This window comes from Poecilia reticulata, chromosome 18, assembly GCF_904066995.2.
Source record: "Poecilia reticulata chromosome 18, P_reticulata-male-v2, whole genome shotgun sequence".
In the NCBI taxonomy this organism is placed as follows: Eukaryota; Metazoa; Chordata; class Actinopteri; order Cyprinodontiformes; family Poeciliidae; genus Poecilia; species Poecilia reticulata.
The window spans coordinates 7,105,176-7,119,346 of record NC_088847.1 but is presented as its reverse complement, the minus strand read 5'-3'; the positions used below and the strand labels follow the sequence as shown (position 1 = coordinate 7,119,346).

At 37.5% G+C, this 14,171-nt stretch overlaps 1 protein-coding gene across 1 annotated transcript; it reads left to right on the top strand.

Annotated features, from left to right (window-relative positions):
- Positions 1-8,271: 8,271 nt before the first annotated feature.
- Positions 8,272-13,967, top strand: LOC103480317 (C-type mannose receptor 2-like). Its single transcript, XM_081599950.1, has 3 exons — positions 8,272-8,681; positions 8,752-9,185; positions 12,576-13,967. Exons 1-3 carry the CDS (start codon positions 8,272-8,274, stop codon positions 12,911-12,913), a joined length of 1,182 nt encoding a protein of 393 aa, XP_081456076.1. The 3' UTR covers positions 12,914-13,967.
- Positions 13,968-14,171: the final 204 nt, after the last annotated feature.

Genomic DNA, 14,171 nt, shown 5'->3' with positions numbered 1-14,171 from the left:
GCTCAACATGATTTAAATATGATTTATTTTGCTTTCCATAGGAGTCATCCAGCCACACTAACATGCTGTCAGTGTGTTTTCCCTTCGTAAATAATCAACCTAAGTTACGGCAATATTTTAAATGTTTGTTCATTCAAATGCTGCTGCTGAAAAGGGGGTCTGTGTTGAGCTGAAGTGAGCATTTGATTGTGTGGAAACGGCACACTGAGATAGAGCACCGTTTCAGCCCGACGAAAAGGACGTAACCAGATGTAAGTTTCTCTTCTAGATAAAGTTTGACATTATATCAGCTGAAGTGATGCAACTGTATGTGTATTTATTTTCTACTTGTCTGTTATTGTTCTTTTTTCTCCAAATGTTACATTTACAAAATCCTAAAATCAGTTTAGATTTTGAAGAAGTATGTTTTTTTTTCCTCCTAAGATCTGCAGCTTTCAACTATTTTTATTAGAGACATTTATAATAATAATAAAAAAAAGGCAAATATTTGGGAAACATTAAGACAAAGAGAAGGATAAAATGATGCCTTGGGACAGAGAAAATACGCAGTGGATCGTTTTTCTGCTCTTTTCGATGGGTGAGTGGCTCTACATAATAAAAATAACTGATGAAAAAGTAACATCTGATATCTCAATCAATAATAAAGTTGTAATATTATAAGAATAAAGTCATAATATTGTGAAAATGAAGTCACAATTTACAAGAATCAAGTTGATATGAGAACTATGACTTACCACTGCAGTAAAATTAAGACGTTAGTATTTTATGTAGTTATACTCAGCATCTGATGATCAATAGCAGAACTTCAAAACAATTGACATGGCTCTGCCCCCTTGCGGAAGTAGAGCTGTCCTCCGACAAGCCAGCTGTTATTAAGGCAGGGTGGGGTGTGGGGGGGCATGAAGAGAGAGAGACTGCGGTGGAAGCGTGTCGGTGTTACCCAGAAAGCAGTTGGGCACAATATGGCAACCATAGACCGCAACACCATGAGTGAAACAATGACTGGGACAGCCTACTATATAAAATATTCGGGGACCACATATTCATTATTACACATCCACATTTGTAAAATACGGAACATATCGAGTCCCTTATCGATTCAATACGTGACGCTACATTTTACAGTCAAGTACGGTATGGTTCCGTATTTTAAGGGACGGGTGGCAACCTCATTTCAGACTCCTTTTTGATTTGGTAAATATAATAAATTGTATTCCACCCTCTACACGTTCTGGGTAACGGCTGTGGGGAATTAATATTACCCACTGACAACTGTAATTATTTATTATTTTCCTCAAAATCTCTCTGACTGCAGCGTGTTTTCTATGATAGATACCGTCAATATTGTTTAATTACTGTACTTGGAACGCTGATTGGTCAGTTGCTGACAAGTGCCCTGGAATGATTGGGGGAGGATTGCTTTACGTCAGCATGGGGGCGGAGCCGCCGTCATGTCAATTGTGCAAATGACTGTCTGTTCTGACCGTCTTATATATTAATATTAATATTACCTTACTTTGGAATTAATATGACTCTATTCTCCTATTGTTTCAATTTTATATTTGTAATTATATGAACATATTGTCACAATACTGTGACTTTATCCTTTTTTTGGTTTGTTTTACTTGGCCCAAATACACCATTGTACAAGTGCTAGTGGGATTGCTGAAGTTTATTTTCTATTCAAATTAATGTTGGTGGTGGAAAACCATTTTGAGATTAATGCAACTCTGATTATGCTCTCTATAAATAGCATTTTTATATCCTTGCAATTAAGTTAAATGACCACATTTTTCTTATGCGTAGGTCATTGTTTTCTGGCAGTTTGTCAACTCTATAAGTATCACTATATTGAAAAGAAAGAGAACTGGACTGAAGCTCAGCAGTACTGCAGAGAGAAACACACTGACCTGGCCACAGTGACTAACATGACGGACATGGAGAGACTCCTCAGTTCAATGAAGAAGGGAAAAGATGGAGCTTGGATTGGTCTGTTCTACCAAACAGATGGTACTAGAACATGGTATTGGTCTCTGCCTGGAGTGGAGCTCAATGAAAGTGAGATAATGTGGAACGAAGAAGAACCGAATGACAGAGACACTGAAAATTGTGGGTTTTTACGCAAAGACCTCCAAATGGGAGACGTGTCCTGTAAAGGAGAAAACGAAGACACAAGCTATTTTGTTTGTTTTGATGGTGAGGATAATTTTAATGGATGCTAAATTAGTTTTAGAATTATAGTTTTTGTTTTTTTGTGTTTTTTAAAAATAAAATAGGTTAATCCTGAATTTATATTCAGCTTTCAAGTGGTACTGAAAAAATAAGAGTTGTGCTTTGACATTCTTTCCTCCACAGAGAGTAGGCAAAATAAGAAATTTCAAGTGATCGAACAAAAGAAGACCTGGCTCAAAGCTCAGAGTTACTGCAGAGACAAACACACAGATTTAGTCAGCGGTACAAACCAGCTCAAGGATCCCCAACTCGAGAAAGAGATCAAGTCCGTGAACACATTTGTGTTTGTCGGCCTGTTCAGGGACGCCTGGCGCTGGTCAGATGGAAGCAGTTTCTCTTTCAGACACTGGCATGAAGAGTTTGATGATGAGCAGGAAAATGACGGTCAGTGTGCCATGACTGTGTTTGATGATGAAGGCAGATGGGAAACTGACAGCTGTAATGACAAAAAACCCTTCATCTGTTATGACGGTGAGATTTTTGTTCTTATTTTTAAAATGTCCTGGCCACAAAGCAATCAGAATTATCGTCTAAGTGCCAATGATTAGCCTGACAGATTTATTTTCAAAAGTGGAACATTACAGCTTTCTATATAATGTTCCACTACACAAGACATAAAACAGGTGCATACTCATTTGACTTTACACCTATGTAGACATGTGATCATACCTGAAATTTGGAGATATTCTTTTCAAATAAATCTTTTGACAAGCCATTAGTTCAGAGTAAAAGTCTAAACAAAGACAACAGTGAGATTATCTATGGGTATTCATTTTTTTTATTAATTCAGATAAAGTGATCCTGATCAAAGAGAAGATGAACTGGGAGGACGCCTTGTACTACTGCAGAGATCACCACCATGACCTGGTCACCATCACCAACATGGATGATCAGAGATGGATCCAGGAGAAAGTCAAGAACGCATCGACTGATTATGTCTGGATGGGTCTGCGCTTCACCTGCACTCTGGATTTCTGGTTCTGGGTCAGTGATGAGGTGGTCAGCTACAAGAACTGGGCTTTAGATGGACCGATGGACGACTGTGACATGTCTGGAGCCATGGAGATGGGAGGAGAACATAAGTGGTTCAAAATGAATGATAATGAGGAATTTAATTTCATATGTTCAACATCCTAAATCTTAAAGTAATTTTCATTCATTTGACCACTTCTTCACTTCTGTTGGAAGCACTTTGTTCTTCAGAGTTGTACCCACCAAATCTCACTACCGCCTCAGACCAGATCACCGAGAATCACTTTTTGTCTTTAGACAAATTTACTCCACATCATTTTTGACACAAACTTTGATCTTAGGTTTTAAATCAGGTTTTAAGCGATCATAGATAAGCTGACTCCATTCTTTAACAACACAGAGGTTGTTCTCATTTCATGTCCTCTTAAAGATGAGTTTTAAGACGGAAAATAATGAGAAATTATTTTGATTGGTGTTTTTCACTCAGTAACAGCTCATCATTTAGCACAACGATCTGAACAGTAAATTCATCCATTTATGTACTTCCTATTTATTAAATAAAATAGACTGTCTTACTTGTATACTATCTTGTTTGTAAACAACAATTTCTTATATGTCTTATAAAACGACGATTTAAAAGGCAAGGAGTGTTTATTGGCTGCATTAAAAAACGTAGCAGTGCCTGTTCAGTGCCAGTGTTGTAAAGGTCAAACGCTGACATCTATATCTTACATTCTGCACCTAGGAAACAGGCTAAATAAACCATTTACTGAATCTTATCAGCAGTTATCTGTTAACACCAGGAAACATTATGTAAATTAGAGAAACTGACATTACGTTCATTGTACCTCAGCTGTTCCCAGGAAGCCTGCTAATACAAAATCTAAAACATAATAGACACAGTCAGTCTAAGAGCCGGGTTGGCCAGCAGCTGTTACAAACAGGTGTTTCTTTACACCAAGGTATCAAAAAAAACAAAACATCAACATATCAAATATGTGCAAAATAAATATTTCTTTTTAGAAATATTTATTTGCAAAAAATATATATTTTGAGTTGTTTTCTCTGGTGAAATTACATTATCACTCAAATATACTTGAGTGAGTTATAAATATCTCAAATTTATAGCATTTGCTTCTGTCATATTAGCTTAGCATTGATATTATTTTGGTATAAGTGGATTCTTAGATGTCTCTAAGACTTAGGGACATCTTAGTCTCTAAGCCAAGACTAAGCCATCTTAGTCTTGGTTAGAGTTTGCTACTCTAACCCAAAGATAGCAAACTCTTCTGAACGCTGATAATATCCTGGTTAAGCGGGAGTAAAAGTGTGGCCTTCTCCCTTTAAGTGAACTCTTTATTGTGGATCCTCCATGTTGTATTAAAAGCCTCACATAGCCTGAAAGAAACTGTTGGTTGCTGAGTAAAACAATGAATTTTTTAGGGGTTGAAACAGCTTTCAACATCTGACTTAGAGACTTTGCCACTTAGAGACTAAGTACCAACATTGACTTGCTTACCAAGTCAAGTCAACTCTGACTTAAAAAAATCACGGTTCCCCGGCTATTTACCATTTCTTCCCACGGCGCCACTCGATAATGGCTGCGTAGGTGGCAATATGATTCCCATTTTGGTCCCTCTTGGAGTCATCATTCAAAACCCACTACGCTACTGGTTTTTACTTCTCCAAACATCCCAGAATCTTCCTGTTCACTTCGCTGCACCACTGCAAACGTCCTCTCCTTGAATTCTGTGGATTTAAGCATGGCAATGGAAATATACTCAACTCTTCCTCCTAAACCAGTGTTTCTCATCTTGGACAATGTCCTCTGCTTTATCCAAGCTATTATTGAGACTGTCCATATTTGGTGGTCTCAATAATGTATATTTTTTTATGTGGTTAAGGACAAAAATTCCACACATAATAGCAAAAGTTCTTCTGTTTTTTTCCTAATTCTACCAAAAGAATTAGGAAAATTATGAAAACGATTAAAGTTAGTTTTTATTACAGGATTATTTCTATTCTGTTTTTACTAAAATGGAAAATAACTAGGATCTTGCTTTTCATAAGGCAAGATCATTTTTTTTATTTTCATTTCATAAAATGTTTTCCATATAATATAAAAAATTTATGTAATTTTATGTTTCGTTTTGACACTACGTTCAATAAAGTGAAGTGTTTGTTAATGTTCAAAACTTTCCCCCGTGTGATAAAAATCTTTTGACTGTCGCGTTTTGCAATTCAAATGCTAACATTTCTAACTTTTTGCTTATAATATATATAAAGACCAGGATGTTTGTGAAAGTCCTGTGTGATAAATATGAAAAACAGGACAAATATAGCACTGAGGGCATCTCCAGCAACAGCTAAGAAATATAGTTTTCATAATAGCAGGAGACAGGATTCAAATAATTTATGTTTTTTCTATATAACACCAACCTTTGCTGCTAAATTTAACTCATAAATAGACTTATTTAGCTCAAGAGACAAGTTTGGCTTAAAGAGCAACCAATAAAAACAGTACTACACATTTTCTTTGTCTGATTTAACTTATCACACAGAGTGGCTTACAAACACGTCCGTGCGTTTTAAACATGCCAAATGCGTAGGGCGAGAATAGTGCAAAGCTAGCACCTGTGTCAGCCAATCACAATCCTTCAAAACAACCACTGACTTTCTGTTAGGAATGAAACGTGACGCCAGTAGGTTCAGACCGAGAGGCTGAACTAGTTCAAAGCGAGTAGACGGACATATTGGTGCTTTTACAGTATCACCAGAGTCCTCAAATGAGTTTCCCCACCTGAAAAGGGAAACTATGGTGGAAAATTAAAAAAATTAAAATGAATGATATCCGAGGTAAATATTACCAAGCTGTTGATGCTTTGTAGTCTAATTGAGGATTCTAAATTAAGCTGCAATTTGAATGAGAATGGCTGTGTGTCTGTTTATTGGCTATAATTCAAGTCACCAGTCTATTATTCAGAATAATAATGTGGCCAGAATGACTTTCTCTGCTAGCCCTTGAAAAGTGAAAAGAAAAAGCGTAAAATGTCTTAATCATATTTAACTTGATCTATAATATAATTTTTATTCTACAAACGAGTTGCTTATTGGTATTATTGAGTTTTCACTTTAATTTCCTACTTTAAAAAGTGCATCATTTTAAAGAGTGTAGCTATGAGCGCTAGGCGTGGCTAACAGCTAGCTCTGAGCACAACAAGCTATTTTGCTGGCCGTTTTTACTTTTCAACTCAGGACAAATACATGGATATTATTTACAAGCAATTATTTACAAGTGAGTGTTACTTTTCTATTACTTTCTCATACAGACTCTACCTAACATTTTTCCATTTTAATTGTTCACATGTGCTTTTTGAGCAGTTTGGATTGATGTTGAGCTTAACATAGAAACGTTTTGCTAAATTTCTGACTGTTCAATTATGTGGCCCTGTTGCCTGTGTATTTTGCTTAAATATAAGTTGAGATATGTTGCTTGGTATATTCATTGTTGGGCTGCATTGGTGTTTTACTTGATGTATTTTTATGTATTTGCACATTATTGGATGCCTTTGGCTTGGTGTGGTGCACAGGTTTTGCATTGTCCTGACGCCTCGCCCCTAACTGAAACCCGATGGCGCACCACTGCACTAACATTAAATATAAAAAAACAGATACTACACAAAAATTATATCTAATTACATAAAATATAATAAGAAGGACAAATAGAAATAGTTATGGTAAATATAAGACTAATATTTTACATAAGGTTGCTTTCCTCCTCAACTCTCCTAATATTTCAGGACTTGCTCTCGTTCAATCATGCAAATAAACAGCACGCCTGCATGACATGGTATTTTCATAAGGGAATATTCAAATGCAGTTCTTGAGCCATCAAAAGCGATCTCCGTTACAACGACTGGGCATTTTGCAGAACCCTCCCGTCAGCAGAACAAGAGAAAAGTCAACCATCCCAGCAAGAAAGGGAAAAACGTAAGTTTTATCTCTGTGGAGGAAGGAAATATAATAGACACGCATGTATGACTGTATTAGCAGCAGGATGTGTATGTATAGTTGTGGAGTTTTCTTTTTCTATTTACAAAGACAGAAACATTTGAAATGGATTTAACATGGTTCCTAACTATAATTGAAAATGCATAATTTGCATGTAAATATTGCAGTTTCCTGTAATTACAAAACATACATAAAAAAATTAAGCATGTGTAAGCAAGCTGATTATAAAAGAACCTGATGGATGAATTTATTTTCAGTGTACAAACTATCTAAATATTTGAATTTGTCCTATTGAGACAAACCTTCCTTACATTTTAAACAAAACTCTCTATAAATCCATCTGACAAAGCAAATATGGCTCTGGGTTTGGCTTTAGGTCTATCACAACTGCTACTGTGACAAGTATTAATCCTGAGATTGAAAGACAGATGACTGTAACATGTCTGGAGCCGCAACACAAGTTGATCCAGCTAAATGGTGGAGAGAATTTCAAATACCACCAAGCCTCTAAATATCGTATGTAAACCGGTACAATTATTTGGTCGTGCGGTCAATTTACTTTCTCTTTGCCTAAAAGTGACTTGACATGGTACACAGCTGCACTCATTTTGTCCTTATAATCTCTTTCATTGGTTGATGAGTTGTAGGTTAGTAAGAGTTACAAGAATTAAACACTAATCCCTGCTTCAGCCAACAAATGTACTATTTGCACTTTCTGAAGTGAAGAAATTAGGGAAATATAAAACCCGTTAGTTTACACAACTTTTCTAAATACGTTAATTGGTCCAACAGAGAGCAACCTTCCTGATCCCTGAACCAAAACAGTCTAAAATCGTCTGACAGAGGAACCATGCAGCGGAATTTGCTTCTGTTTGTTTTGATGGGTAAGTGACCACATAACTGCAACGGCTTTTAATTAGAGGTTAGTTTACAGTCATAAAATTCCTCATAAGGTAATTATAAACACATTTAAATTTCTGTAAAATTGAAACTGAAACTAGATCGTCTTGTTGGCTCATTTTGTGCTTTCTTTCTATTTCAGGTCAGTGTTGTTTCATGGACTGTCAGCTCTATCAGTTTCACTACTTTAATGAGAATAAGACCTGGACTGAAGCTCAGCAGTACTGCAGAGAGAAACACACTGACCTGGTCACAGTGACTAACATGAAGGACATGAAGAGACTCATCAACATCTCAGCTGGAGATCAGAGTGAAGCTTGGATTGGTCTGTATGATCAAACACATGGTACCAGAACATGGTACTGGTCTCAATCTGAAGTGGAGTTCAATGAAAGTGAGACAAACTGGAATCCCTCAACAAGGGAACCAAATGATTCTGGAGGGGTTGAAAATTGTGGGTTTATGTGGAAAACCCTCAAGTGGGGAGATTTGTCCTGTAATGATCGTTACATTTTTCTGTGCTATAGTGGTAAGAATATATTCCCTTTGTTGTTAGTTTATTATTAGTGAACGTATAATGAACTGAGCTAAAACTGCGGCAGGAATGGAAAACTAATTAACTTTGAATTGTTTACTTATATTTACCAACATTTTCACTCTCTTATTTAGAAATGTAAAGCGTTCTTTACCTTTTTTTTGCTCTTTTCACTGCATAGAAACAAATGAATCAAAGACATTTCACTTGATTCAAGAAGCAAAGACCTGGCTAGAAGCTCAGAGTTACTGCAGAAAGAATCACACAGACCTGGTCAGTGGAACGAAGCAGCTACTGGACCAGCAGCTCAAAAATGTATGCAGCTCTGTAGGACAAAATCAGTACATACTTAACGGTTTATTCAGAGACACCTGGAGGTGGTCAGATGGAAGCAGTTTCTCTTTCAGACACTGGAATCTGCAGTTTAACAATCAGAGAATCAACAGTGGTCAATGTGCCGTGACTGTGTTTGATGATGAAGGCAGATGGAGGAATGAGAACTGCTCTGTGAGAAAACCCTTCATCTGTTATGATGGTGAGATTTAATTTGAATTGGAATGATAGGGATTTTTGGTATTATCATTTTGTTGTTACTTTCAGTCAGTTTAAAATGTTTTCTTCTTTAGTGTGTGTATTAACTGACCTGGGGGTCACAGCTGCCTGTTCATCTTCAGGTGAAACAGTTTGACCAAGATTTGAACCGGGCTCAGGCCGTAAATCAGATATCGCATCTGGAACTGGGTTGCTAGTTGTTTAGGTAAATTGTTTTACGACCTTTGCTGTGTTTAGGTAAAATGTTTTACGACCTTTGCTGTTTTTTCTCTGCTGTCTATCTTGCCTATCCTCCCTCTTTGAAGTTTGATAATAAAAGACAAGCTGTATCCAAAGATTGGCAGAACACTCTGTGAACAGCTCTGAGAAGCAGTTGACAGAGTCTTCTCCTTTTGCTTGCAGAAGTTTAGTCATAAATTCATATACGTTGTCTGTGGTTCTTTTATGTAGGTTCTAGGAAAATACCTATCAGGAAAGTGTTTTAAATATTAATCTGATTATTTTTTGTGTTGCTGATAGGAGTCTTAATGTTTTCTTAATGGGATTTTTGTGGGATTCACTGTTTACACGCTTGTTTACACACAGGGCATTTAAATGGACACGCCCCTTTAAATCCGCCAGCTGCCTTTAATTAGCCGTAAAACTAAGACATTTAGTGCAAAACTTGTAAACTTGTATGCAGGATAGTTTTCGAATGATAAAGGCTCTTCTAGCAGACAAATAAAACTTTTTTTTAAAAAGTCACATGTCCTGGTTGTTTACGGAGAGAGCCGAAGGGTAGCAACATTTCTTATCTTTCAACAGAGTGTTATTTAAGCACCACTGCCACTTTCCCTTTTTAAAATCTAATTTAGGGTTCAGCAACACAGGAGCATGATCTGATATGTGAATATTGTGGTATTTGCAGCTTGATACTGATCCTAGCAACCTAGAGTCCAACAAGAAGTAATCAATCCAAGAGTAGGACTTATGTACTGCTGAAAAGTATGAATAATCTCTCCCGGTAGGATATAGCAGTCTCCAAATGTCAACCAAATTGTGGGATTGTAATAGATTTTTAAGGGACTCACCGCTCTTGAATGAACTGGACTGAGGGCGTTGTCAATCTAAAACTGGGCCCAGGATTAGGTTTAAGTCCCCACCAACAATTATATTAGAGCCCACCCAATCTGGCACTACATTAAAAAGGTCTTGAAAAAAGATGGGATCATCAAAAATAGGCCAGTCTATATTTATTAGTGTCACTGGTGCAGTATTTAGCAGCTCACTTACAATCACGTACCTTCCCCTTTGATCTGAAATTGTCTGCTTATGAATGAATGGTAAATGTTTTTTAATCAAAATTGCCACCCCTCTAGTTTTTGTGCTGAAATTTGACTGGTATACATGGGAGGCCCACGAGGGACTAAGAACTTTAGCAGCTGTTTTCTTAATTTGGGTTTCCTGGAGAAAACAAATATCGGCCTTCAGTGAATGCAGGTGTGCATAAACTTTACCTCTTTTTAGAGGACTATATATCCCGCGGACATTCCAGCTAATCAAATTAACACCGCCCTTACTATGTTTATCTGGATCAGTTGTCATTAATTTGTGTGCATTTTAGTAACTGTTGCATGACTGTGAAGATAATTTTAAGATATTCAGAACACGCCGATGTGTAAGAAACAGCCCTCCGTTTGGTAGCCCTCCCTGCTACCAAACGGAACCCGGAGCGGTGTCTCCATACCCCCAACTTAAAGCTAGAATTAGCCGTTCACCAGGGGGCGGACAAGTAACACAGCTCCCCATCTTTCCAACTAGAGTAGCTGCTCAACCCTACACAATGAACGTATCAAAATAGATGATTTACATTTCTCACCCAATGGCCGAATCCTTAATTGCTCGCTTTCTCAAAATTTTAAGTACAACATGAGGATAGTCTTACCACCTGCTTCATTTAGTCCCAGACTGCCAGTCCTCGATCTCCCGGTGTTCTGTCAGACAGCCATACATGCCAGAATAGCATACATGTAGTAAGCACGCATGCACATTCTGCCAGAGGTCAGCGATACTGAGAGGAGTCATCAGCTCGTCATACGCGAGAACTGAAAACAAGAAGACCCAATAAAAAGTCATACAGAATAAATATAAAATATTGTGATCATAGCGTATAATTGTCTGACAGAAATAGCCGTAAGTTTGTCCTCCGTGTATGACGATCTGACAACGCATGGCTATCTGTCAGAACAGATAACAATGCTATCTGCCTATCTGTGGCTTCCAGTGGAAGCTTCCAGTGGATAGCATGCTATCTGGCTATCTGTGGCTTCCAGTGGCTTCCACTGGAAGCCCCTGTGAAATGTATCGGCTTACACTGGAGTGTTGAACCTAACGGTATTGTTATTCACAGTAACCAGGAACTGTGCAGGGTATCGGAATCCATAACGAATCCCCTTGGACCTGCATTGCTCCCTGATAGCTTGGAACGCCTGGTGATTCTTCATTACTGCTGAGGTCAGGTCAGGAAAGATGAACACCAAACCACTGTCATACTGCAGAGGACTCTTCTCCCTCGCCAAATGTAGCACCCGTTCCTTCTCTTGAAAATAATGCAGCCTGACAATGATGGCTCTCGCCTTCCCGTCTTTAGCCTGCATCAGTCTCCGGTGTGCTCCATCCACCTCAATTGGCCGATCAAAGTTGTCTACAACCAGCAGTTTAGGCAGCAGGTTGCAGACAAAGTTTGTCGGTCTACCATTCTCTGCTTTCTCTTGTATGCCCACAATATCCTGCTAGCGCGCGCGCGCCTCCAAATCATCCAGTTTAGCTTGCTGCTGAGAGCATTGGGCAGCTAGGCTATCATGTCGCTTCTCCAGCTTAAAAATCCATCTATCTTGTGACACGACTGCGGCCTCGGTTGATGTCACACGGTCAATTATATTGGAAAGCGCCACTTTGAGACTGGAAATTGATCCATTGAGCTCCACAAACCTCATGTCGACCGTGCTGCTAAGCTTGCTTATGGCTGCTAGGACGTCCTCATTTGTGGCGGATGGACCCGGAGGGCACGTGGGGCTTGTGTTAGCATTAGCCACCTCGACACCTGCTAGGTTATTCCTAAGGTTATGTCTAAGATCTCATCCCCCGAGTCTTTGTCTTTCCTATTACCTTTGGGCTTCGTCATCTTGTTCATAATATGATGGGACACTACAAATATGCTAAGCAGAAGTTTAAATATTATTTAGGGTGAAATACTGGTGAGGCATTTTTTTTTACTTTCTGTGATTTTGCAAATAGATTACCTTGATATTAGCATAAACTTTTAAATTTGGTGACACTGTTTATGTGCTTACACATAATAAACTAGTTATTTCATGTTTGTGTCATGAAACAGATCAAGTGATCCTGGTCAAAGAAAATATGAACTGGTCAAAAGCCTTAAACCACTGCAGAACTCACCACCATGACCTGGTCACCATCACCAACATGGATGATCAGAGATGGATCCAGGAGAAAGTCAAGAATGCATCGACTGATTATGTCTGGATGGGTTTGCGCTTCAATTGTACTCTGAATTTCTGGATCTGGGTCTGTCCCGGGATGACCACCTTTAACATCTCAGATGGAGCGACGGATGACTGTAACATATCTGGCTGTATGGATGTCAGAGGACAACATAGATGGTTTGATAAAAATGCTTCAGAGGAGTTTAATTTTATCTGTAAGGTTTAAATCTCACTAAATGCTTTTACAAGATTACTTGGTGTTTCTTGTTTTTAAATTACTGACAGTAAAGTGTAATTGCAGTTCTGGTAAGAACCATACTTTTTTTATATTATATTGACCCAAATGATCACATAGTTTGGTGGAAACTTTACACTTAAAGTACTCTAAACAATTTGCTGTGAAGGTTTACAGTGAAAATTATAATCATGTTTTGGAGACTTTTAGTGAAAAGATGTACATGTGCATTTTTCTGTAACACTCTGTTCTATAACTGTTTTTATCATAGCAGGAGTGGGATCAGTTTTCAATTTATGTCAGGAAATGGTAGAAGGTACGGCCATACATCTGTGAGTTTTAACATTGGTAAAAAAGTAATTCTTGAAGAACTTCCTTTACACTCTGGCCAACCGAGATTATGTCATAAGTAATTTGTTGTTATTTTTATTATAGGTGTGGGCATTTCTAATTTGTTTTGTACAGAGTTTATGCTTTAATGTACTTCCTTTCAATTTTAGTTGATTTTTTTTACATTTTCTGATGCTCATGTAAACATAGTCCCAAGTTCACTATGGAAAACAGAGTGGTGGAATAGAAATCAAGTAAGAACGAGCTGGAAATGGGTGTGGTGCTTTGCTGTTCATCAGCTATTGGAATAAATAGTATGATGGTAGTAAAGTTTTGAGAAAATATTTTAAACTCACCCTGAGTGACTGCACAGTTACAGATTTAATTTATGAATCAACAAATTTTCCAAATGTTATAATCATTTTCCACTGGCTATTGACTTAAATTGAGCTCTCATATCGTTCTATAAAGTTACTTGTAAGTTTTGTCTTATTTCAAGTATGCTGAAAACTTTGCACTAGAAACTAGACCAAAAATACTTTGTAAGATTTACTGTTTTTGCAGTGCAAAATAAACACAGGCAACCTCTATTTGTTGTGATTTTATCAGCAAAAAAACTCCAATGGGTAAAACATTTCTATAAGATGTTTGAAGTGAAAAGACTGAAATAAAATAATGAGTCACTAAATAAGAATTAAGAGGGAAAACTGACATCTTCTGCATGTTCAATAAATGTTTTTTCTGTTTTTCTGAATCATTTCATCACTTCAGTTGTTCTTGTAACGTTATTCCACATAAAGCCACCAGAGGGCAGCGGTCAGATTAGTTTTTTTAGTCAAGTGTATTTTTATGACACAAGAGAGGAAAATACATTTTAATATTGAAATGTTAACCAGTGGTGGGAAGTAACGAAGTACAA